This window comes from Canis lupus, chromosome 8 (assembly GCF_003254725.2).
Source record: "Canis lupus dingo isolate Sandy chromosome 8, ASM325472v2, whole genome shotgun sequence".
NCBI lineage: Eukaryota > Metazoa > Chordata > Mammalia > Carnivora > Canidae > Canis > Canis lupus.
Window position 1 is genome coordinate 35,227,736 of NC_064250.1, and position 26,260 is coordinate 35,253,995.

General features: G+C 35.5%; 1 protein-coding gene and 1 long non-coding RNA gene across 7 annotated transcripts in view; one reads left to right on the forward strand and one right to left on the reverse strand.

Annotated features, from left to right (window-relative positions):
* LOC125755665 (uncharacterized) overlaps positions 1 to 17,372 on the reverse strand; it is a 33,477-nt gene extending 16,105 nt beyond the window's left edge. Inside the window, exon 1 of the long non-coding RNA XR_007412705.1 lies at positions 17,102 to 17,372. This is a non-coding gene — a long non-coding RNA (uncharacterized LOC125755665). The remainder of the gene's footprint in view (positions 1 to 17,101) is intronic.
* LRRC9 (leucine rich repeat containing 9) overlaps positions 1 to 26,260 on the forward strand; it is a 161,796-nt gene that overhangs the window by 77,603 nt on the left and 57,933 nt on the right. For 5 of the 6 annotated variants that reach the window (XR_007412699.1, XR_007412701.1, XR_007412700.1 and 2 more), the window contains 5 exons: positions 2,158 to 2,266; positions 7,787 to 7,926; positions 11,652 to 11,788; positions 17,131 to 17,348; positions 22,012 to 22,080. Coding sequence is in view for 2 of the 6 variants with exons in the window: in XM_049113636.1 (XP_048969593.1) it covers positions 2,158 to 2,266; positions 7,787 to 7,926; positions 11,652 to 11,788; positions 17,131 to 17,348; positions 22,012 to 22,080 (673 nt within the window). In the remaining 4 variants the exon portion in view is untranslated. Of the gene's footprint in view, positions 1 to 2,157; positions 2,267 to 7,786; positions 7,927 to 11,234; positions 11,359 to 11,651; positions 11,790 to 17,130; positions 17,349 to 22,011; positions 22,081 to 26,260 lie in introns of those variants that run through there. The other variant, XR_007412702.1, reaches the window with a different exon arrangement.

Here is a 26,260-nt window from a genome sequence, read left to right on the forward strand (position 1 = left end):
TTCAAAAAATCATCTTCCCTACTTTAAAATCTCATGGTAACTTCACCACTCTTTGAAATGCATTATCACACACTATGATTTAAAATGGCATCATAGGGAACCCTGGGTGGCTCAGCAGTTTAGCACCTGCCTTCAGCCCAGGGCGTGATCCTGGAGTCCTGGGATCGAGTCCCACATCAGGCTCCCTTCATGGGGCCTGTTTCTCCCTCTGCCTGTGTCTTTGCCTCTCTCTCTCTCTCTCTGTCTCTCATGAATAAGTAAATAAAAATATTAAAAAAAATTTTTTTTTTAAATTTTTTAATGTCATCATATTCTCAGGGTTGTGAGCTCAAGCCCCATGTTGGCTCCATGCTCAGTGGGGAGTCTGTTTCTCTCCCTCAAAGAGATAAATAAATCTTTAAAAAAATAAATAAGATGTCATCATATTACTCTAACCCAGTGCAGTCTGGCTTCTACTGCCATCATTCCTCTGATGCTATTCTTCTCACTGTCCCCCTGGCAAATCTTTCCTCTCGTCTCTGTTTCTTATTCTGTACTTTTCACAGACAGACATTTTAGCCATATTTTTAATTTATATGATGGCCCTTTAAGTTTAGCCCAAACTTGAGCTCTTTACTTGAATATTCAGTTGCTCTTCAAATAGCATCTAAAAGACAACATCCACCTGATGTTGCCCAAGACAAAAATCTAAGGGTCATTTCTTTCTCCTTTGTCTTCCATTTGTAATTGATCACCACGTTCTTCAGAGTCCATATTGTAAGTATGTCTCATAATTCCCCTCTTCTTTCCACAGTCACTACCACTGGCCTACAGTGGGAAATGAACTATTTTAGAAACTCTCTTGGTGATAGTTTTGGGTTTTTTGTGTTTCATAAACTTCCTCGCAAATCCATTTATTATTCTAAGATGCAAGATTTATCAGATCACTTCCTTCTCAACATTGATCAGTGGCTTTCCACTGTCTACAAAATAAAATGTAAAATTCCTTTAAATGGCATGGAAGACTCTTAATTACCTTTTTTTTTTTTTTACTTTTTTTTTTTTTACCAGTCAACTTTTATACCTATTTTTATCTCTTATAATCCTCACCTTTACTGCCCATTACTCTTTATACTCCAGAAGTTCTAAAATATTCAGTTCCTTAATCTCAATCACAAGATGCTATGATTCTTTTTCTGCCTTTGTTTATGCTTGTTCCACTATCTGGAACTCTTCTTCTAATTTGCCTGACAAATCCCTGTAAATTTCCCAAGGCTCATTTTAAAATCTTTCTCCACTGTGAAGTGACTCCTGACTTTCCAGATCAGTTTTTCTTTCCCTAAAATGCCATAACATCTAACTCTAGTATATTCACTTTCCTTTCTTATTTTAATTTTTGGGGATCCCATTTCATGAGGGCAGAGACAGTGCGTTTTCATATTTGTTGTAGCCTTTCCAAACATATAGTCTGTAGTTAGAAAATACTAATAAAAATATATTGAATGAATGCCTTCTTAATGGATAAAAGTATGTCATAATTTTAACTACAGGATTCAGGATTTAGTTAAAGAAGTGGTTAAGGCAGGTAATCTTCTCTATCATGGCTTAAAGAAAGGTGGAACAGTTGTACAGCTATGGACTAGGAATCAAGCATTCCTTTTAATTATGAAAGCATCCTTACAAGATGGAATGCCATAAAAGTTTTTAGGAGATTTCACAAAAAACTCTTTTTCCAAAGACCTCACCTGCTTTCTTTCCCTTTTTCTTTCCCATCCCTAACGTCTTCCTGGTATTTCAGAAATAACGTGTTTCACATATATCCCCTGCAGCTTATAACCTGAAAATCTTATGATTTACTCCATCACTTCACTGCAATTTCATGAACATGTATGTAAGCTTATAAAGAAATTGTAGATGTTTATTTTAAAAGTTTCTTTTGTGATAGTGCTATGTTTATGGATATTTTTAAAGTAATCAAATTCTATGTCACTTTCTTACATATGTGTCCAACAAAAACATATATTTATCCAGTTATTTGACCCATATACTTTACACCAAGGCAATTCTTTTTCATAGCATTTGTCAGAGTTGTTTTTAAAATGTTTTTGGGATTGTACATGAATGATTCTCCTGCATAATTTTTCTATTAAAATTGTGACTATATTTATCTAAATTCAGAACTGTGGATTTGATTCCAGTTGACCAATTTAGAAATGTATGTAATGTGAACCTACAAAACAATAATCTTACGTCATTCAGTGGATTAATCTATCTGCCTAATGTGAAGGTGAGTCATTCATGAATTTTTTTCTTTCAAGGTTTTCAGTGCAAGTTGTAATCTTTATTTTGGATTAAAATTCATTTTAATGTTATTAAAGAAACCCCTAAAGGGTTTTTTTGCCAAGAAAGAAAAAGTATTACTTTCCAAAACTATTTCCGTTGACTTCAGGTATATATGATTGTCTTGTAAGCAGTAAATCTTACTCTGCAGTAGAGCTGAGATGGAAGGATTTCCTCCCCTCCTTTTTTGGTATATTTTTTTATTGGAGTTCGATTTGCCAACATACAGTATACCACCCAGTACTCATCCTGTCAAGTGTCCCCCTCAGTGCCTGTCACCCAGTCACCCGATCCCTCTGCCCACCTCCCCTTCCGCTACCCCTTGTTTATTTCCCAGAGTTAGGAGTCTCTCATGTTTTGTCTTCCTCTCTAATATTTCCCCACTCATTTTTTTCTCCTTTCCCTTTTAATCCCTTTCACTATTTCTTATATTCCCTGTATGAATGAGACCATATAATGTTTGTCTTTCTCCAATTGACTTACTTCACTCAGCATAATACCCTCCAGTTCCATCCACATTGAAGCAAATGGTGGGTATTTGTCCTTTCTCATGGCTGAATAATATTCTGTTGTATACATAGACCACAGCTCCTTTATCCATTCATCTGTCGATGGACACCAAGGCACTTTCCACAGTTTGGCTGTTGTGGACATTGCTGCTATAAACTGGGGTGTAGGTATCCTGCCATTTCAGTGCATCTGTATCTTTGGGGTAAATCAGCAGCAGTGCAATTGCTAGGTCATAGGGTAGCTCTATTTTTAACTCTTTGAGGAACCTCCACACAGTTTTCCAGAGTGGCTGTACCAGTTCACATTCCCACCAACAGTGCAAGAGGGCTCCCCTTTCTCCACATCCTCTCCAAAATTTGTTGTTTCCTGTCTTGGTAATTTTCCCCATTCTCACTGGTGTGAGGTGGTATCTCATTGTGGTTTTGATTTGTATTTCTCTGATGGCCAGTGATGTGGAGCATTTTCTCATGTGCTTGTTGGCCACGTCTATGTCTTCCTTCCTCCATGAAATTTTGTTCTTGTCTTTTTCCCATTTCATGATTGGATTGTTTCTTACTGTTGAGTTTAATAAGTTCCTTATAGATATTGGATGCTAGCCTTTTATCTGATAGGGCATTTGCAAATATCTTCTTCCATTCTGTAAGTTGTCTTTTAGCTTTGTTGACTGTTTCTTTTGCTGTGCAGAAGCTTTTTATCTTGATTAAGTCCCAATAGTTCATTTTTGCTTTTGTTTCCCTTGCCTTCATAGATGTACCTTACAAGAAGTTGCTGTGGCCAAGTTCAAAAAGGGTTGCCTTTGCTCTCCTCTACAATTTTGATGGATTCCTGTCTCACATTAGGTCTTTCATCCATTTTGAGTTTATCTTTGTGTCTGGTGTAAGAGAATAGTGTAAGACGTGGTCTTCTGCATGTTGCTGTCCAATTTTCCCAACACCATTTTTTGAAGAGACTGTCCTTTTTCCAATGGATAGTCTTTCCTGCTTTGTCGAGTATTAGTTGACCATAGAGCTGAGGCCCCATTTCTGAGTTCTCTATTCTGTTCCATTGATCTATGTGTCTGTTTTTGTGCCAGTACCACGCTGTCTTGATGACCACAGCTTTGTAGTACAACCTGAAGTCTGGCATTGTGATGCCCCCAGCTCTGGTTTTCTTTTTTAATATTCCCCTGGCTATTCGGGGTCTTTTCTGATTCCACACATCTTAAGATGATTTGTTCCAACTCTCTGAAGAAAGTCCATGGTATTTTGATAGAGATTGCATTGAATGTGTAAATTGCCCTGGGTAGCATAGACATTTTCACAATGTTGATTCTTCCAATCCATGAGCATGGAATATTTTTCCATCTCTTTGTGTCTTCCTCAGTTTCTTTCAGAAGTGTTCTGTAGTTTTTAGGGTATAGATCCTTTACCTCTTTGGTTAGGTTTATTCCTAGGGATCTTATGCTTTTGGGTGCAATTGTACATGGGATTGATTCCTTCATTTCTCTTTCTTCGGTGTCATTGTTAGTGTATAGAAATGCCACTGATTTCTGGACATTGATTTTGTATCCTGCCACACTGCTGAATTGATGTATGAGTTCCAGCAATCTTGGGGTGGAGTCTTTAGGGTTTTTATGTACAGTATCATGTCATCTGCGAATAGTGAGAGTTTGACTTCTTCTTTGCCAATTTGAATGCCTTTTATTTCTTTTTCTTGCCTGATTGATGAGCTAGGACTTCTAGTACTATGTTCAATAGCAGTGGTGAGAGTGGACATCCCTGTCGTGTTCCTGATCTTAGGGGAAAGGCTCCCAGTGTTTCCCCATTGAGAATGATATTTGCTGTGGGCTTTTTGTAGATGGCTTTTAAGATGCTGAGGAATGTTCCCTCTATCCCTACACTCTGAAGAGTTTTGATGAGGAATGGATGCTGTATTTTGTCAAATGCTTTCTCTCCATCTATTGAGGGGGATCATGTGATTCTTGTTTTTCTCTTGTTGATATGATCTATCACATTGATTGTTTTACGAGTGTTGAATCAACCCTGCATCCTGGAGATAATCCCACTTTATCATGGTGAATAATCTTCTTAATGTACTATTGGATCCTATGGCTAGTATCTTGTTGAGAATTTTTGCATCTGTGTTCATCAGGGATATTCCAATGGATAGTCTTTCCTGCTTTGTCGAGTATTAGTTGACCATAGAGCTGAGGCCCCATTTCTGAGTTCTCTATTCTGTTCCATTGATCTATGTGTCTGTTTTTGTGCCAGTACCACGCTGTCTTGATGACCACAGCTTTGTAGTACAACCTGAAGTCTGGCATTGTGATGTCTATAATTCTCCTTTTTGGTGGGTTCTGTGTCTGGTTTTGGAATTAAGGTGATGCTGGCCTCATAAAACAGGTTTGGAAGTATTCCATCCCTTTCTATCTTTTGGAACAGCTTTAGTAGACTAGGTATGTTTTCTTCTTTAAATGTTTGATAGAATTCCCCTGGGAAGCCATCTGGCCCTGGACTTTTGTGTCTTGGGAGGTTTTTGATGACTGCTTCAATTTCCTCCCTGGTTATTGGCCTGTTCAGGTTTTCTATTTTTTCCTGTTCCAGTTTTGGTAATTTGTGGTTTTCTAGGAATGCGTCCATTTCTTCTAGATTGCCTAATCTATTGGCGTATAGCTGCTCATTATATGTTTTGAAAATCTTTTGTATTTACTTGTATTGGTTGTGATCTCTCCTTTTCATTCATGATTTTATTAATTTGAGTCTTTTCTCTTTTCTTTTTTAATAAGACTGGTTTCTGTATATTATTAATTCTTTCAAAGAACCAACTCCTGGTTTTGCTGATCTGTTCTATAGTTCTTCCGGTCTATATTTCATTGAGTTCTGCTTGAATCTTTTTATTAGCTCTCTTCTTCTGGTCGGTGTGGGTTTTATTTGCTGTTCCTTCTCCAGTTCCTTTAGGTGTTAAGTTAGCTTGCGTATTTGAGTTTTTTTCCAATTTTTTGAGGGATGCTTCTATTGCAATGTATTTCCCTCTAAGGACTGCTTTTGCTGTATCCCAAAGATTTTGAATGGTTGTATCTTCATTCTCATTACTTTCATGAATCTTTTTAATTCTTCTCTAATTTTCTGGTTGACACTTTCATCTTTTAGCAGGATGCTCTTTAACCTCCACATGTTTGAATTTCTTCCAAATTTCTTCTTGTGATTGAGTTCAAGTTTCAAAGCATTATGGTCTGAAAATATGCAGGGGACAATCCCAATCTTTTGGTACCTGTTAAGACCTGATTCGTGACCCAGTATGTGGTCTATTCTGGAGAAAGTTCCATGCGCACTTGAGAAGAATGTGTATTCAGTTGCATTTGGATGTAAAGTTCTGTAAATATCTGAAATTTATCTGGTCCAGTGTATCATTTAAAGGTCTTGTTTCTTTGGTGATCTTGTGGTTAGAAAATCTGTCATTTGCAGAGAGTGCCGTGTTGAAGTCTCCCACTATTAGTGTATTATGGTTTATCTAAGTATGTCTTTACTTTGGTTATTAATTGATTGATATACTTGGCAGCTCCCACATTAGGGGCATAAATATTCATGATTGGTAGGTCTTCTTGTTGGATAGACCCTTTGAGTATGATATAGTGTCCCTCTTCATCTCTTACTACAGTCTTTGGGATAAACTTTAATTTATCTGATACGAGGATTGCTACCCCAGATTTCTTTTGAGGACCATTTGAATGGTAAATGGTTCTCCAACCTTTCATTTTCAGGCTGTAAGTATCTTAGGTCTAAAATGAGTCTCTTGTAGACAGCAAATAGATGGGTCTTGCTTTTTCAGTCTTAAACCCTACGTCTTTTGATGGGATTATTTAGCCCATTCACGTTCAGAGTTACTATTGAAAGATATGAATTTAGTGTCATCGTAATACCTATTCAGTCCCTGTTTTTGTGGCTTATTTCTTTGGGCTTCCTCTTTCTTTTACAGAGTCCCCCTTAATATTTCTTGCAGAGCTGGTTTGGTGGTCATGGTCACATATTCTTTCAGTTTCTGTCTATCTTGGAAGCTCTTTATCTCTCCTCCTATTCTGAATGAGAGCCTTGCTGGATAGAGTATTCTTGGCTGCATGTTCTTCTCATTTAGTACCCTGAATATTTCCCTTTTTGGCCTGCCAGGTCTCTGTGGAGAGGTCTGCTGTTAATGTAATATTTCTCCCCATATAAGTTAGGGATCTCTTGTCTCTTGCTGCTTTAAGGATTTTCTCTTTATCTTTGGAATTTGCAAGTTTCACTATTAAATGTTGAGGTGTTGAATGGTTTTTATTGGTTTTATGGGGGGATCTTTCTATCTCCTGGATCTGTATGCCTGTTTCCCTCCCCAAATTAGGGAAGTTCTCAGCTATGATTTGTTCAAATATGCTTTTTGGCCCTCTGTCCCTTTTGGCACTCTCTGGAACCCCAATTATACATAGATTTTTCCTTCTGACGCTATCATTTATTTTGGAAGGGTTCCTCTATAATGAGCAGGTATGGAATGAAATTGGAAGATACTGAAGTTCTTAAAGCAACCTTACTGCCTCCTGTCCTATAGCTTTGGCTAAGCCATCTACAAAGTCCTTTTAAACATAGGGAAATGGTGATCTCTCCAACAAAGAATTATTTCACCTATATCAGGCTTGAAGAAGTCAGGAGTGCTGATTGAGAATGTTGAACAGCTTTCTAGGGTCTCCATTATTTTGTTTAAAATATTGTCATTTCCCAGTAAGTCAGATTGTGAAAAAAAAACACATTCAAAGCCACGTCCAGACCATTTGGGATATAAAAATGTATGTCATTTTTAACACTGATATATTATTAAATTATGTTGGATAGTTCACATTTTACCTATACCATCTTAATAGTTTTTAGGATGTTAATAATCTAAAACCAAAAATATATATACGGTAGTTTTCATATTTAAATGTCTGATTAATAAGGTGTTCTTTCTATAGGTCTTGTGCCTCAATTATAATCATATTGAATCCATCATACCCAGAGTAAAACCTCAGACTCACTTGACCAACAGGCAGTTACTCTACCAGAAAGTGCCTTCAAGTGGCTATGGACAACAAGGAACTTCAAAAATAAACAGGTACTATCTTTCTTTCACAATTATAAACAATTTTGGTTGGGAGTTTATAAAGCAGTTAGTCACATTAGTAATAGCAGTAATCTACATTTATCTTACTTTAATACTTATTTAATAGCTACATTCTAATAATAAATATCACAAATAAAAAGATATTCAAAATAGTCCTTTGTCATTGCTTTTTCCCTGCTTCCTGCATTTCATACCTATATTGTAAAAAAAAAAAAGAAAAGATATTCTAAGTTTAATGCTTTTTTAATTGAGATACAATTCACAAACCATAACACTCATCCTTTATATACAATTCATCAAGTATTTTAGCATATATATAAAGTTATGCAACCACTATGACCATCTAATTCCAAAGTGTTTTCATCACCCCATGAAAGTAGCATGGACTTAGGTTTCTTTTAACCTTTGTTTTGTTTGTGTTCCTAAATTATTTATCTGGTCACTTAATGCCCCAGTATCAATGGAAAAGATTCTTTACAAAGAAGATGAGGACTTAACTCCCACCTTCCTACACATTTTTGGTAGAACATGAAGAGATCCACATATCTCCAACACAGAATATTTTCATTCCAGTTATTCCAATGAGGAATTGTGGTTTTACCCACCTTTATTGAAGTATAATTTACATATAATAAAACTCACCAACTTAAGTTTAGTGAATTTTGACAAACGTATTCAGTCAGGGCAGCCCAGTGGCCCGGCAGTTTGACGCCGCCTTCGGCCCAGGGTGTGATCCTGGAGATCCGGAATCAAGTCCCACATCAGGCTCCCTGCATGGAGCCTGCTTCTCCCTCTACCTGTGTCTCTGCCTCTCTCTCTCTCTCTCTCTCTCTCTCTTGAATAAATAAATAAAATCTTTAAAAATATATATATTCAGTCATATAACCATTACTACAATCAATTTTAGTATACGTGCTGCCGAAACGAGCACCCATTACTACAATCAAAGTAAACTATTCCCATCCCCCAAACTCACATCTTTTTGCAATCTCCTCCCCAACACCCTGGATCCTGGAAACAACCACTGATCTGTTTTCTATCACTATAATTTTGCCTTTCTCTAAAATTTCATATGATTGCAATCATTTAGTAAGGAGTCTTTTGTGTCTGGCTTCTTTCACTTAGCATAATTCTTTTGAGATTCATATATGTTGTTGCAAGTGTCAGCCATTCATTTCATTTTACTGCTTAGTAGCATACCATTATAGATTATATGACAAATTGTTTATCCATTTATTGTTGATGGGCATTTGGGTTGTTTCCAATTTGAGGCTAGTTTGATTAAAGCTACTATGAATATTTGATTTGTACATATCCTTTATTTTGGGACTATCCATAGTTTTCAACAGCTTTACTGAAGTATAGTTTACATACCAAATTCACTCATTTTAGGTGTATAATTTTTCCTAAATTCATAGTTGTGCAACTATTACCACAATACACTTTTAGAACATTTCCATCACACCAAAAAAGATCATCATGTCCATTTTTGGTCAGTTCCCTTTCCCAGTTCTAGCTCCAAGAAACTACTAATTCACTTTCCATAAAGTTATGTTTTCTAGACGTTTCCTATAAATAGAATCATATATGTTGTCTTTTGTATCTGACTTCTTATATTTAACATAATGTTTCTGAGGTTCATTTATACTATAGCATCTGTTAGTAGTTCATCCCTTTCTATTGCTGAACATGCTGGGTATTGCATTGGATGGATATGCCACGTGCCATTTATCCATTCACCAGTTGATAGACATCTGGATTGCTTCCATTTTGGGGCTAGTAATAATAATAATGCTGCTATAAACAGTTGTGTAAACGTATTTGGAAACACTTATGTTTTCATTTCTTAGTAGAAATCTAGGAGTGAAATTCTGGGTCATATGGTAATTTCATGTTTAACTTTGTAAGAAGCTGCCAAACTATTTTCCAAAGTGGTTACACCAGTTTTCATTAATAAGAACAGTTTATGAGGATTCTAATTTCTCTACATCCCCACCAATATTTGTTATTGTCTTTTTTACTATAGCCTTTCTAAGGATTTGAAGTGGTATTTCATGATTTATAAGCATTTTCTCTAAAGGACTTATCTTTTCTTATATGGTGTCTTTTTTTATTTAAATTCAATTAGCCAACATATAGTACATCATTAGTTTCAGATGCAGTTTTCAGTAGTTCATCAGTTATGTATAACACCCAGTGCTCATCACATCATGTGCCCTTCTTAATTAAATGGTGTCTTTTAAAGGACAATTGACTAAGTCCAATTTATCAACTTTTCCTCTTACCGATTGTGATTTTGGTGCTACCCTAACATCAAAAAGATTTTCTCACATTTTATTCGAACAATTTTATGTTTTTTTCATTTAGGATTAAGATCCATTCTGAGTTAATGTTTGTGTATTTTACAAGGTATAATGTTAGCTCAAATTCTTCTTTTTGTATGTGGCTATCCATTTGTCCAAGCATCCTTTCCCTTTCTGTCATTAAGTTGCCTTGGTATCTTTGTTGAAAATCAATTGACCAGTAAAATTTATTCCTGGATTCTTTTCCTTTTTAAGATTTTTTTTAAAAAATATTTATTTATTTATTCATGATAGAGACACAGAGAGAGAGAGAGAGAGGCAGAGACACAGGAGGAGGGAGAAGCAGGCTCCATGCTGGGAGTCCGACGCGGGACTTGATCCCGGGACCCCAGGATTACACCCTGGGCCAAAGGCAGGCGCTAAACTGCTGAGCCACCCAGGGATTCCCTTATTCCTGGATTCTTAATCATATTCCATTGATCTGTCTGTCCTTTTGCCAGTACCAGACTGGTTTGATTACCGCAGCTTAAAAGTTTTGAAATCAGAGATTATACACCCTCCAACTTTTTTTCTTTTTAAAAATTGTTTTGAATATTCTGAGTTCTTTACATTTCCTTATAAATAAGGACATTTTTTGAATGGAGGGGAGGATCCTGCTAGACTTTTGATGGAGATTGCATTGAATCAATTGATCAATTTGGGGAGAACTGCTGTTTTAGTAATAGTGAGTCTTCTAATCAGAACATGAAATATTTCTCCATTTACATAATCTTTAATTTATCCCAGCAATGTTTTGTATTTTCTGTGTATACATTTTATACAACTGTTGTTAAATTTTTTCTGAAGCATTTTGTTCTTTTTTAAAATATTATGAGTAGAATTCTTAATGTCATTCTCAGTTTATTGATAATATGGAGATATTCAATTAATTTTTGTATATTAATCATGCTGAACTCATTTATTAGTGCAATAATAGTTTTTTGGTGGCTTCTTTAGGATATTTTAAATACAAGATCATGTATCTGAGAATAAAGACAGTTTTACTTATTCTTTTCCAATCTGGATGCATCTTTTTCCCGTTTTTTTGATTGATTGTGCTGGCACTTGGTTTTCATTTCAAGTAAGTCTTTAAGTCTTTCTGTACTTTGTTCTTTACCATACAAAAATATTATGTTAAGATTAAAAAGTGCATAATGCACTGTTATATGTTGGCAAACTGAATTTAAATTTAAAAAAGAATAAAAAATGATTATTATATGAAATACAAAGAGATAAGATTATCATTTAATTCTGATTTACTACTAAATTAATATTTTTAAACTTCAACTTATAGTAAGTACATATCAGTTTTTTTTTCTGATACAACTCATTTGAAATTAAATTTATGGGCTCAAACTTATGCTTGTGTTTCAGAGATATAATGAGTAGTGAAAATTTGCCTCCAATAATGCACAGTTTAGAAGTACTTCATTTGGGCTACAATGGAATTTGTAATTTAATTCAGCTACAGCTTAATAGGCTAAGAAATTTAAAATTCCTCTTTCTACAGGGTGAGTAGCAACACTGTCAATGTGTGAGTCTTTATTAATAAATTGATTTGAAAATATTGTTTTAATAAGCAAAATTAGCATCAACATTTACTTAAAACAGATTGATAAAAATGTTTTAGTAATCACAAATTGGTTTTTCTTGGGTTATTTACATAAATAATGTAAATGCAATATTCTAGGGCTAGAGAATATTGTGTTTCTAGCCCTAGAAAATGCAATTTTACTGGGCTTGCAAAGTTTCAATCATACCATATGATATAATATGGTATTATATCATAATTTACTTTTACCTCACGTTCAACTAAAAAACCAATAGAAGTAACATACAGAAACATAAGAAATATGTTTCTTATGAAGAAATATACAGAAACACTATATTATTGTCATTACATATAGTTGAGATCCTTATTCTAAACTAGTTTAAGATCTGCCTCTGGAGACATACTGAAAGAAAGATGAATCAGTTCTTTTTTTTTTTTTTTAATGATGAATTAGTTCTGAGTAACTATGTGTTACTAATTTAAGTGCAGTAGAAGTTTATTTTTTTAAGATTTTATTTATTTATTCATGAGAAACACACACACACACACACACACACACACACACATACACAGAGGCAGAGACATAGGCAGAGGGAGAAACAGGCTCCAGGCAGGGAGCATGATGCGGGACCCGATCCCGGGATTCCAGGATCACACCCAGAGCCGAAGGCAGACGTTCAACCACTGAGCCACCCAGGCGTCCCTAAGTGCTGTAGAAGTTTAGAGTTTTCTCTAAATTGAAACATATATGGGACTTTTTGAATGATTGATAGAATTTATATTGGGGTTAAGTATGGCCAAGAGTTTTGCAAGTGGTGGGGAGGAAAAAAGTCACAAGAGCACAGTTGTGTTGTCTGTGGGCCAGCATTTGAAAAGGGACCAACCTGATAAAAACAAAGAGTATGCAGTTCTCTGAGAGAGTTCTAAAGCCTCTAAACATGACCAATTTGATATAGAATGCTCATTTTGCAGTTGAAAATGGGTAGGAGTTATAAACCTTTAGAAAAGTGGAATGAGGAAGAAACAGTTTGGAACATTAGTCTAACATTATTTAATGACATAGAAGAAAGGTTGGAAGACCCATCATTGAGACATGTGGGGAGATACTTGTGTAGTTGATCTGCATATGGTAACTTTTTTCTGAAAGACAGGCTTTTCTAGACCATATTTAAAAATTTTAATGCACCTTTTTGCCTATCAAAGGTCCTGTGAATTGCATCAAAAACACAGAGACTTAGCCTTAAAAGAATAAGAAAATGAGCACAGATGACAGATCTTTTAAAAGATACAGTAACATATGAGAAAAGCAGACAACTTAACCCTGGAAAGTCTGTTTAAATCTAATAATGTAAAAAGGGAATGTGTTCTTTTGCCATGTCTAGCATGGCAAATCAGATTGGAGCAGCCTTATACAGAGACTGAGGCAATTGACTCTGACAATTATGGTTATCATTTATTGAGTCATTAGGCAAGGTATTTGTCTACATAGATTATCTCATTCGATCTTCACAGTAATTCAACATGGTAAATAATTTTATATGCATCTTACAAAAAAAGAAGAAGTTAAATCTCAGTAGGGTTAAGTAATTTTCCAACATTTGCACCAGTGAATGGTGTGTTGCAGAGTCAAACACAGCTCTGTCTGACTCCAAAGCACATGCATCTTCTATTCAACACAAAGGACATAATAAAGGTCTGGGCTAAAGTAGTGTCAGTGGAAAGGAGGAGTAAATGGTAATTCAAAAATGCATTTTAAAAGAAAGAAATAGTAGGACTTAGTGACTAATTAGATAAATAAGGAGAGGAAAAATAGTTCAAGATGTTTTCATTATTTCATTAGGAGATTGGGCAATAGGAGATACTAAAGCTAGGTAAAGTCACTGGGAAAGGTTGCTAATTTGCAATAGGGAACAATCAGTTTGTGTTGTGATAATTTTGAGATGTAAAAATGGAAACTTTTTAAAGCAGTAGTACTGGACCACAGGTTAGGACTAGAAATGTGGGATCCCTGCATGGCGCAGCGGTTTGGCGCCTGCCTTTGGCCCAGGGCGCGATCCTGGAGACCCGGAATCAAATCCCACATCGGGCTCCCGGTGCATGGAGCCTGCCTCTCTCTCTGCCTATGTCTCTGCCTCTCTCTCTCTCTCTCTCTCTCTCTGTGACTATCATAAATAAATAAAAATTTTAAAAAAAGGACTAGAAATGCGTATTTTGGAATTATACCAAAGGAGGTGACAGGTGAAGTATATGTGCTTACTTAGGAAAAAAGCATAGAGAAAGAATGAAAGGCCAAAAGAGGTGTGGAGACAAACCCCCATACACACATCCCACTATGCCTCCGACCCAGCATTAAGAAGGCTGGTGAAAAAAGAAATAGCAAAGCAGTCATACAAGAAATTTTGAAAGAAAACCAAGAAATGCAGACTCTAAATGTCAGAAAAAGAAAGGATAAATGGCCTCAAAGTCAAATGATGGGAAGAATGAGACCTTTGAAAAAAAAGTGTTGGATTTTTTTTTTTAAAGAAAACTGGATTCAACAAAAAGAAGACCACTGGTAAGTGTTAGAGAATCCAATTTGGAAATGTGGGAAGAGTAAAACTCAAAAACAATGTAGAGGGAAGTGGTTGCATAGATAGTACAGACAACAGATAGAGGTTGTATACTCAAGAAGCTTCTCCCTAAAAAGAAGGTAAGAATTCAGAAGGTAGCTAGTGAGGTTCAGAACACATTTGGAGGTTTATAAAGAGGTAAGTTAGGTTAATAACTAAACAGAAGAGAGAATTCTAAGATCAATCTAAAGGGGCAAGAGGGGAAAAAGCTGTAGGAGAGTACACAAACATAAGCAGTGATTAGATGAGGCCATGCCAGGGTCCATGAGAGAGCTTATGAACCTACAGTTCACCTGTTGTGTTAAATTTGCAAGAATATGAGGAAGGTGGAATCTTTAGGGAAGGGCAGAGTGAGGCTGTAGGGAAGCAAGTTAGAACCTTAAGGATTAGAGGTCAAATTTATCTAAAATTTAACTATTTAGTTAAGTAAGTGGGAATTTTTCAAACAATGGTAAATGCTCCTAGTAAAAGAAATGTAAGATCCCTGAAATCACATTCTGTATAGTTGTTTTTGGAATTTCCTTTCTTAAATATGTTTAATGAGCATTCTAAAATGAGTAGTGGCCAAAAATATGCTATGGTAGACATTATTTAGAACTTGAAACTATTCTGTATAATTTTTATACCACTGGCTTTAAAATATTAAAAGTGATAGTCTAAATACATAATCTTATAAAATTAATATATTAACACAACTGAGACACTTTCTCTCAATCTGACTTGAATAAACTTTTTTCATTTATAAGCAAGGCACTGGTAAAGTTTCAAAGTCTGTGATTTAGTTATGCGAGCAATTTTATTGAAGGTTGTGATTTATAAACTTCTTTATAAGAATGGTACAAAATAAATTTACCATAGTTCACCAATTCTGAGACACTTATTCCTTTAACATATCTGAAATCTGGCTATGTTATTAATTGATAGCATGTCATAGTTTACCTAACCAATTTTTTTCTTTCTTAGTATACATAAATACTGACATATCTTAACAATTTTTGTAGCCTTAAATTTGATAAAATATGTTACATTTCAAGGAGACGAATTCCAAGATCACAGGATCACACATTCAGTGATGTATTAGTTTGCTAGAGCTGCCATAACAAAGTACCACAAGCTGGATGGCTCAAACAACATATTTATTTCCTCACAGATCTAGACTAGAAGGCCAAGATCAAGATGTCAGCAGGATTGGTTCTGAGGCCATCTTTTTTTGGTTTATTAGATGACCTCTGTGTCTTCAGATGGTCTTCCCTCTATGGGTATCTTTGTCCGAATATTTTCTTACAAAAATACCAGTCATACTGGATTAGAGCTCACCTCAATGAACTCATTTAACCATAGTTACCTCTTTAAAGACCCTATTCCCAAATGCAGTCACATTCTGAGATACTAGGAGGTAAGACTTCAATATATGAATTTGGTAGGCGCCCATAACAAACGAGGAGGATGAGTAGTGAATGAAAATGATATATAGTATGGTATAATAGAAGCAACACTGAGCTTAAAATGTAAAGATCTAGGTTAGGCCTGCTGTCTAGGTTAGGCCACTTTTATGTCTATGTCCAAGTTACCTAATTCTTGACCCTCATTTTTCTGATTCTTAAAAAATGATATTTTCCCTGTCCTATCTTGAGAGTTTAGTAGAAAACACGTATAAAGGCATTTTGTCGGGATCACTGGGTGGCTCAGCAGTTGAGCACGCACCTTTGGCCCAGGGTGTGATCCTGGAGACCTGGAATCGAGTCCCATGTCAGGCTCCCGCATGGAACCTGCTTCTCCCTCTGCCTGTGTCTCTGCCTCTCTCTCTCTCTCTGTGTCTCTCATGAATAAATAAAATCTTTATTAAAAAAAAAGCATTTTGTCAACTCAAGGGTCCCCCTCTCATTAATTATCATTACCATTAATACTTACAAAGTTAGTGATTGCTATAGTAGAGAGAAATCAGGTTATAAAGAAAGGATTGAAATTTCAAAGAATGTAATGTACGTTTAATTCATTTTTACTTTTTGTATGTGGTTGTGGTGCAAAAATATGTTGGGAAGGTAATAACAGCATAACTAAGGTACATTCTTCCAAATTAAAACACAATAATTCATTTATTTTAATAAATACTTAAATATACCTATTTGCGTAATAGAATAATATTAGAATAATAGATACTCAGGAAGTATCTCTTCTGCAGCACTTTTATACATTTACTTTTGTCAATACCAGCTATTTTAGTACTCAATTACTAAACAGATTGGGTCAATTACATACATTTAATACATCATATCTTGGTCTTTCAAACATAAAGGAGAAATTTTACCAAATATTATTTGATGATGATGGCTGAAATGGAGATGGAGAAATACATTCTATTTCTCCTTGGAAATATGTTCTTTTTAACAGTTTTACTTTTTAAGAAATCATTTTACAAAAAATATTTAAGTAAAGGGCAGTCCCGGTGGCGCAGCGGTTTGGCGCCGCCTGCAGCCAGGGCGTGATCCTGGAGACCCCGGGTGGAATCCCAAATCGGGCTCTCTGCATGGAGCCTGCTTCTCCCTCTGCCTGTGTCTCTGCCTCTCATTCTCTCTCTGTGTCTTTATGAATAAATAAATAAAATCTTTAAAAAAATATTTAAGTAAAATGGGTAACCTTTTATTCAGAAAGTTTAGGCTCACCTGACATATCATGACTTCTATTTCTCCAGGAAATGAAATCAGTCAAATTGAAGGGCTTGACAATTTAGTAGTCCTTCAGGAATTGGTAGTGGACCATAACCGCATCAGAGCATTTAATGACAGTGCCTTTGCCAAACCAAGCTCTCTGTTGGCACTTCACCTGGAGGAAAACAGACTACGAGAGTTGAGCAGATTACAACCTTTGGTAAAATTAGAGAAACTCTTCCTAGGATATAATAAAATCCAGGTAACATTATTTTGTAGTTTTTAAATGAAGTTTATAAGACTTAACTCCTCTTAAACATAAAAGTTCCAAACACACCAATGAAAACTTTGCTAATGTGCTAACTTGTTTTATGTCATGTAAATACTCTGTGAAACAAAGGCATATAAATAGTCTGTTGATGCAAAGATGTCCACTCTGACTTATAAATCCAACCAACCCACATGCATCCACCTGCTAAAAAAAGAGTTAGCTTTAAATGTTCTAAGCTCCTCTCAGCAGTTCTCTCTAATAGATATCTTTGTTCTTAGCTACTCTTGGTCCAAGCTATTTCTGCATCTCAATCCCAGCCTTCCTGTGGCCCTTTAAACTTGGCATTTGTCCTTGATCTGACTGACATTTGAATTGGTTCCTGATAATGGCCCTTATTTAGCCTTAATATTCCATCTCTACACACTTAAGGCTTCCCTTAGATAAGGTCCTGCTTTGGTTTTACCTGCTCGGAATTCAACCTATTTCCTTTAGGCCCTATCCCAACTGAGCCTGCTCAGACTCTCTCCTGATACAGTATGCAGATAAGACTGTTGAAGATATACATAGCCTTACACAGCCCTAACATTTCTCTCAGTGTTTTGGTGATGATGTTAGCCCTCCTTTTACCAATTTTACTTCTGCCCATACCTCTAAACAATCTCAAGGACAAAATGAAATGTGGACTTCTACCCAAGAACAGAGACCAACTATATCTTGCCCACATTTGTATCAGTATGTAGCATAGTACCTGGTACATAGTAATTATGCCATCAATATTTGTGGTTTTACTTGCTAAAGTTCAGGGAGCCCCTTCTGGGGTGATATAAAAGCCTGTTCAATGCTAGAAAAAAATCATGAGCCCTGTCCTACATAGCAACTAGGAAATATACATACAGAGAAAAATGACATACAACTAATTTTTCAATTTCAAACAACATTCATCTGAGAAAAGCCTTCCAAATGCAATGATTCTTACAAAGCTTTATCCAGAGGAAATCTAAATTGGGAAAATTGCAATCCTATGGGAAATCTTTCCAGTGATAGCAACTAAGGTGACGCAAAGCATTGTCATATCAGACTTAAGAGATCTTATCCAGTATCAAGCTTTACTATAATTTCAAGGATACACAGGATCTGGAACACTCCTGTGGCTTCTCAGGTCCTTTCTTTTTACATACTCTCTAGCTTAGAGTAAAATATAAGATCTCCAAGTGAGACTTTGAGTGATCTGGGCAGCCCCAGTGGCTCAGCTGTTTAGCGCCGCCTTCTGCCCAGGGTGTGATCTTGGAGACCCAGGATCAAGTCCCACATTGGGCTTCCTGCATGGAGCCTGCTTCTCCCTCTGCCTGTGTCTCTGCCTCTCTCTCTCTGTGCCTCTCATGAATAAATAAATAAAATCTTTAAAAAAAGAGAGAGATTTTGAGTGATCCATATAAAAGGGAATGTTTCATTTATGAAATACCTCCATTTTCTTCTTGTGCTTATGTGATTATTTTATAGGTAACCATGCTTGATAATTCCATTGTTGTAGGTTTATTCACTATAACCAGGGAGATCCTGTACTAAGAATATTTCATAAATAAGGACCTTCTTCCTATCAAATATCATTGGTCTATTTGACAGCAGAGCTATTTATCCACATAATTATAAAGTGATTAGACCAGGTAACCTGCTTTTCCCCAGGAGTGTCCTTGCCTCACATCCCCACCCTTCTAACCCACTAAAAGAAGAGAATGAATGGCAGATCCACTGTTGTAACAACTTCCAACCCAGTAAAAAGCAGGATAATGCCTAGTCAAGGTAATTTTTTAATAAAAATTTAATGTAGCTATAGACAACCTATATGATAAATCATGAGAAATTATGCATATAACATGGAATGAAGGGATATTGATTATTTAATGATCAACCCAACATTATTTTTATCCTTGAAATAGAATTTCCTTTAATTTAGATTGATCATTATACAATCAAACTCATTCTATTAATATTATAGTACCTTAATGTGAACATACATTTAGCTGGGAAACATTAAGAGGAGTAAGAAGTTGAGTTGGAGATTCTGTTTAATTCTACTGAAGATATTATGTTCTTCAAAATTCTTAACTCTCCATTCATATTTTCTTTTATAGGAGAGATTTTTTTCTCTAGATTCATACCAACATGGGCAAGCTAACACCAGCATTAATTCCCACAAATGGGAAATCAGATTATAACCCTTGGGTTGATAAAGATGTCTAGAGTAGGAGGGAAAAGGCATAGAAAAATTAAGAAAACAATACTTCAGATGAAGGTATATGCTGCCCTGCATTAACCAATTTTAAAAACTTTCATAAACTGCATATTCTTGATAAGATTCCAGTGTGAAGCTTTTCACTTAGCCATCAGGACCTATAATGTAGATTTGGAAAATTGTTACCTATAGTCCTGCCTTTGCTGATAGAATACCAGAAACATGACTGAAAGGTGACTTATTTAATCAGCTTTACAGTCCTATTTTGGTTTCTGTGTCTAAATGATTCCCTATCTGGGATCAAACAACCGTGTCTGCTTTTAAACATCTCAGTAATCACCTAAGGCTAAGAAATGACTCCAGGAAATAATCCACTGCTATTTCTTGCCCTAAATGAAAGGCGCCAATCTAAGTCTAACTATTACCATGATTGCCATAGAGCTTATCCTGAAAATGTACTCAAAAGGTAACCACTATGTCTTCCTCTGTGAGATTTCTCTTCATGTCTTTTGCCCATTTCATGATTGGATTGTTTGTTTCTTTGGTGTTGAGTTTAATAAGTTCTTTATAGATCTTGGAAACTAGCCCTTTATCTGATATGTCATTTGCAAATATCTTCTCCCATTCTGTGGGTTGTCTTTTAGTTTTGTTGACTGTATCCTTTGCTGTGCAAAAGCTTCTTATTGATGAAGTCCCAATAGTTCATTTTTGCTTTTGTTTCTTTTGCCTTCGTGGATGTATCTTGCAAGAAGTTACTGTGGCCGAGTTCAAAAAGGGTGTTGCCTGTATTCTTCTTCTCTAGGATTTTGATGGAATCTTGTCTCACATTTAGATCTTTCATCCATTTTGAGTTTATCTTTGTGTATGGTGAAAGAGAGTGGTCTAGTTTCATGTGGATGTCCAATTTTCCCAGCACCATTTATTGAAGAGACTGTCTTTCTTCCAATGGATAGTCTTTCCTCCTTTATCGAACTAGGGGTGGTAGAAGGGGAGGAGGGCGGGGGGTGGGAGTGAATGGGTGACGGGCACTGGGGGTTATTCTGTATGTTGGTAAATTGAACACCAATAAAAAATAAATTAAAAAAAAAAAGGTAACCACTATTGGTGTGCTGGTTAATGTTTAATGGCCTGCTCTTCAGGCGGGGTGGGGGTCCTTATCAATAGTATTTGCCAATTTAATTGGCAGTATAATTTTTTCCACCATGGTCAATTTCAAGCTGAACACCATATCACAAAATTCCTGAAAATTTACCAAATCTAGGTGGTACAACAACTCCATTGTAAAAACTACTCTACATTAAAATTGGGAAGCCATTGGCCCTCTTCCCCAATTATGAACATATTAGTTTTCTTGATGTCTCTTTATACCAGCATTATCCTCTACAAATTTAACACTTGGTTTCTCATATTAACATATTCCAGGAGAAACAAACATTTTAATTAGAAATATTTCACTAGTGAACACTGCCAAAATCTGTTTAATTTGCGAAAATAATTCAGAAGACTTTTCACATTTCTATGCTTTCCAGTCAGGCTTTGGTTCCACATACAGGAACTACCTGTGGGTCAAATGCATAATATCTCTATAGATAATGGACTATCAAAGCTTTTCCAGAGTCCTCCCTTATGATACTTCTAAGATCAAAATTATGAAAATCAGCATTTAAATTCCACTTCCAAAGGTCTAAAATTAAGTCTAAGTTTCTTTATAGTTACTGGGTGAATTTGCTATGTCTACTTGTCATTCCAAATAAGAATAGGAGCATATCAATAATTTTATTTTAATACTATAAACTAGCAGCAAACTGAAACTGAGCTTGTCACCTAAATTTTGTCAGAAATAGCATTTTTAAAAATAATTTTGCAAAAATTAAAATGTACTTGCAAACTTTCACCAGTGTTAAATAGGTAATAATAAATAACCCCATCCAGTAGGGAAGACAAGTCATTCCACTAGAAAAATACTTTTTCAACTATATATACTCTAAGAAAATATATCAGGATGTAGTCCACTCTATATCACATGTTCCTGTACGGTTAGGGATGTATTTAAAATTATTTAGACTGGATTCACCATCTTTTCCACACTTCTGGGTCAATCCTCTGGGGGAATTAACCAAATATAATCTCAGACTTAGACCATAATTTTCTGAGAAGAAATTTGGTCTTTTCTTGCAATTGCTGCCACATGGCCAACTTCCCCTGCTAGATTATCATCTTTACCAGTCATACATTTGGAATCAATAGTACATAGATTTGTTCTTAATCAACAATATAGAATGTGTCACTCAAGCTCACTTTGGAGAATTCAATCAAGAACTAGCTGCAATCCAGTACTTCCATATGATTACTTCAAATCAGCATATATTTAAAGATATTGAATCTAACCACTAAGTAATTTATTGATTAACTTTTCAATAGGATATGGCAGAGCTGGAAAAACTTGATGGTATCTCTTCTCTCAGAGAGCTTACAGTGTATGGCAATCCAGTGAGTATGTTACTTTTCTAATTTGTCGGTTAATTCAATTATAGTTGTACATAATCAATTTTTATATGTGAGAATTTATTGGTTTCCATATATATAGATAGTTATCCAAGTATAATTTATTTACTGTCCTCTTCCAACTGATGATAATATAATCTGCCATTGTCATATATAAGAGGATCTGTTTCAGGGTTCTAGTCATTGGACTATTGTCAACCCCTGTACCAATATTATACTAGTTAATTACTAAGGTTTTATATTAAGTCTTGGTGTCAGGTAGAGTAAGTGCTTCCAATTTTCCTTCCCTTCCTTCTTCTCCTTTTTTTCTCTCCTCACTGTCTCAGCTGTTCTTGACCCTTTACACTTACTAAGAGTTCTAGGAAACAGCTTTTGAAGTTATGTGACAGTCTTGTTGACATTTTATTTGGAATTGCATGGAATATATAAATTAATTTGAGGAAAAATCTGCTGTTTTTGCTGTTGGAGGCTTTGGAGGGATCAAATAAGTAGCACCTTTTCACTTAACATCTGAACAAATTGACAAATATGACATGACAGATGGAGAGGTGAAAATATTTTGATTAGCTTCATAAGAAAGTCAAACAGGCCTGCTAACAGATCCCAAAAATCGGTAATCATGATCTCCCAGCAACAGGAAATACTTAACCAAATTCTTTCCACATAGGAGAAGAGCTTCTGCTGGAGGAAGAGAGCGCATTCTGTAGCAATATGTTCCTTCCCAAGACAGGAAGGACGAGCTAAACATGCTCAGTTTAATTTTCCCAAGTTTATCAATTAGGTCACTCTGCTCCTAGTAGAGGGGTAAAGGGGTTGAGAGAGCCCAGTAGTGCCATATCAGAGAGCTCTTTTCACCCAGAAAAGTGTTAAATAGAAGCACTGATCTTAGGTAACTGACTTCAAAAAATGTTTCTAGGCAGCCCCATTGGCGCAGCGGTTTAGCGCCGCCTGCAGCCCAGGGCGTGATCCTGGAGACCCTGGATGGAGTCCCACAATGGGCTCCCTGCATGGAGCCTGCTTCTCTCTCTCTCTCTCTCTGTCTGTGTGTGTGTGTGTGTGTGTGTGTGTGTGTGTCTATAAATAAATAAATAAAATCTTGTTTTAAAAAGAAAAAGTGCTTCCAGGGATGCCTGGGTGGCTCAGTGGGTTGAGCTTCTGCCTTAGGCTCAGAGTGCGATCCTGGAGTTCCAGGATAGAGTCCCACCTCAGGCTCCCTGCATGGAGCCTGCTTCTCCCTCTGCCTATGTCTCTACCTCTCTATTTCTGTGTCTCTCATGAATAAATAAATAAAATCTTTTTAAAAAATGCTTCGAAATTGTTGCTATTAAATATTAGTTCGCTATAGGTTGTAGGTAGATTTTAAGGAAGCTCCTTTCTAATTCAGTTTACTACCTATTTTTATCATGAATGGTTATGGATTTTGAATAATTGGCAATGCAGTTTCCTCTTTAATCTGTTAATATGTGAATTACATTAATAGACAATAGTGTTAAACCATCATTAATCCTGAGTTCAATACTTTTGGGTCATGTTTTACACTTTGCTGGATTCAGTTTGCTAAGATTTCAGGTATTATATCTGTATTTATGGAAATAAGTAAAACTGATCTATAATTATCATCTTATGCTATTCTTTTAAGTTTGTCAAGGCTGTTCTTGCCTCATAAAATTAATTGGGAGCTCTCTCTTGCTAGTCTACGAATTAGCTTATATAGGAAAAACCCATGTGTTCCCTGAAGGATAATTGGGTCTCTAAAACAATCTGGGCTCAGTATTTTTTGAGATTAGATTTAAAACTACCTGTTCAAATTATTTAATGGCTATCAATTCAATCATATATTCTATTCCTTCAAAAGTCAATATTGAGAATTTATATTTTTATATAAATTTGTCCTTTTTATATAAATTTTAAATGTATTGCTATCATAAAACTGATGAATTTTTAAAATCTCCACTATATTTGTGTTTGTCATCTTTTTTATACCTAAATTTGTTGGTTTTTGCATTTTCTCTTTCATTCTTGATAAGTCTTGCTAAAGGTTTGTCTATTGTATTAATCTTTTCAAAGAACCGTATTTTGGTTTTATCAATGGTTTATGTATTTGGTTTTTATTTCAATAATTCCCACCCTTTATTATTTCCTTCTCTCTGTTTCTTGGAATTCACTTTTCTGACTTTATTATTTTTAACATTTTTATTGAAATTTTTAGCATTACTTATTGAAACTATTTTTAGCATAATACTGATTCTATGGTTCAGCTTTTAATTATTTAAGTTTTTATTTAAATTCCAGTTAGCATACAGCATAATATTAGTTTCAAGTGTACAATATAGTGATTAAACACTTCCATGCATCACCTGGTCCTCATTACATAATTATAACTGTACTCCTTCATCCACATCACCTATTTAACCCATCCTCCCACCCACTTCCCTTCTGGTAATAACCATCAGTTTGTTCTCTGTAGTTAAGAGCCTATTTCTTGGTTTGCTTGTCTCTCCCCCTTGATTTTCTCTCTGCTCATCTGTTTTTGTTTCTTAAATTCCACGTATGAGTAAAATCATATGGTGTTTGTCTTTCTCTGACTTATTTGACTTTGCATTATACTCTCTAGCTCATCTGTGTCATTGCAAATGGCAAATTTTCATTATTTTTTATGACTGAATAATATTCCATTATGTACCACATCTTCTTTATCCATTCATCAATCAGTGGACAGGTGGGCTGTTTCCATAATTTGGCTATTGTACATAATGCTGTTATAAACATCAAGATGCATATATGCTTGAATTAGTGCTTTTGTATTCTTTAGGTAAATACCCAGTAGTATGATTGCTGGATCATAGGGTAGGTCTATATTTAATTTTTTGAGGAACCTCCATACTGTTTTCTAGAATGGCTGCATCAGTTTGCATTCCCACAGTGAAAGAGGATTCCCTTTTCTCCACATCCTCACCAACACCTTTTGTCTCTTTCTGATCTTAGCCATCCTGACAGATGTGAGGTGATATCTCATTGTGGTTTTGATTTGCACTTCCTTGATAATAAGTCATGTTGAGCATCTTTTCATGTGTCTGTTGGCCATCTGTATGTTTCTTTAGAAAAATGTCTATTTATGTCTTCTGTTTATTTTTTAGTTGGATTATTCATTTTTGGGGTGTTGAGTTTTAAGTTCTTTATAAATTTTGGGTACTAATCCTTTACCAGATATGTCATTTGCATATATCTTCTCCCATTCAGTAGGTTGTCTTTTAGTTTTATTGGTTGTTTCCTTTGGCTGTACAGAAGCTCTTCATTTTGATATAGTCCTAATAGTCTATTTTTCTTGTATTGTCTCCCTTGCCTCGGGAGACTTATCTAGAAAGAAGTTGCTATGGCTGATGTCAAAGAAGTTACTACCCTGTGTTCTAAGACTTTTATTGTTTGAGTTCTCATATTTAGGTCTTTAATCCATTTTGATTTAATTTTTATGTATGGTGTAAGAAAGTGGTCTAGTTTCATTCTTTTGAATGGAGTTGTCCAGTTTTTCCAACACCATTTGTTGAAGAGACTATCTTTTTCCCATTGGATATTCTTTCCTGCTTTGTTGAAGATTAATTGACCACATAATTGTGAGTTCATTTCTGGGTTTTCTATTCTGTTTCATCGATCTATGTGTCTTATTTTTGTGCCAATACCATACAGTTTTGATGATTAGAGCTTTGCAATACAACTTAAAGTCTGGAATTGTGATGCCTCCAGCTTTGCTTTTCTTTTTCAAGATTGCATTGGCTATTTGGGGTCTCTTGTGGTTCCCTACAAATTAAGGGATTGTTTGTTCTAGCTCTGTGAAAAATGCCATTGGTATTTTGATAGGTATTGCATTGAATGTGTATGTTGCTTTGGTTACTATAAACATTTTAAGAAGAGACAAAGAAGGGCATAATATAATAATAAAGGGGATAATCCAACAAGAAGATGTAACAATTATAAATATTGATGCACCCAACATGGGAGGACCCAACTACATAAAACAATTAAAAACAAACATAAAGGAACTAATTGATAATAATACAATAATGATACAGGACTCTAATACCCCACTTGCATCAATGGACAGATCACCTAAACAGAAAATCAACAAGGAAACAATGGCTTTCAATGACACGCTGGCCCAGATAGACCT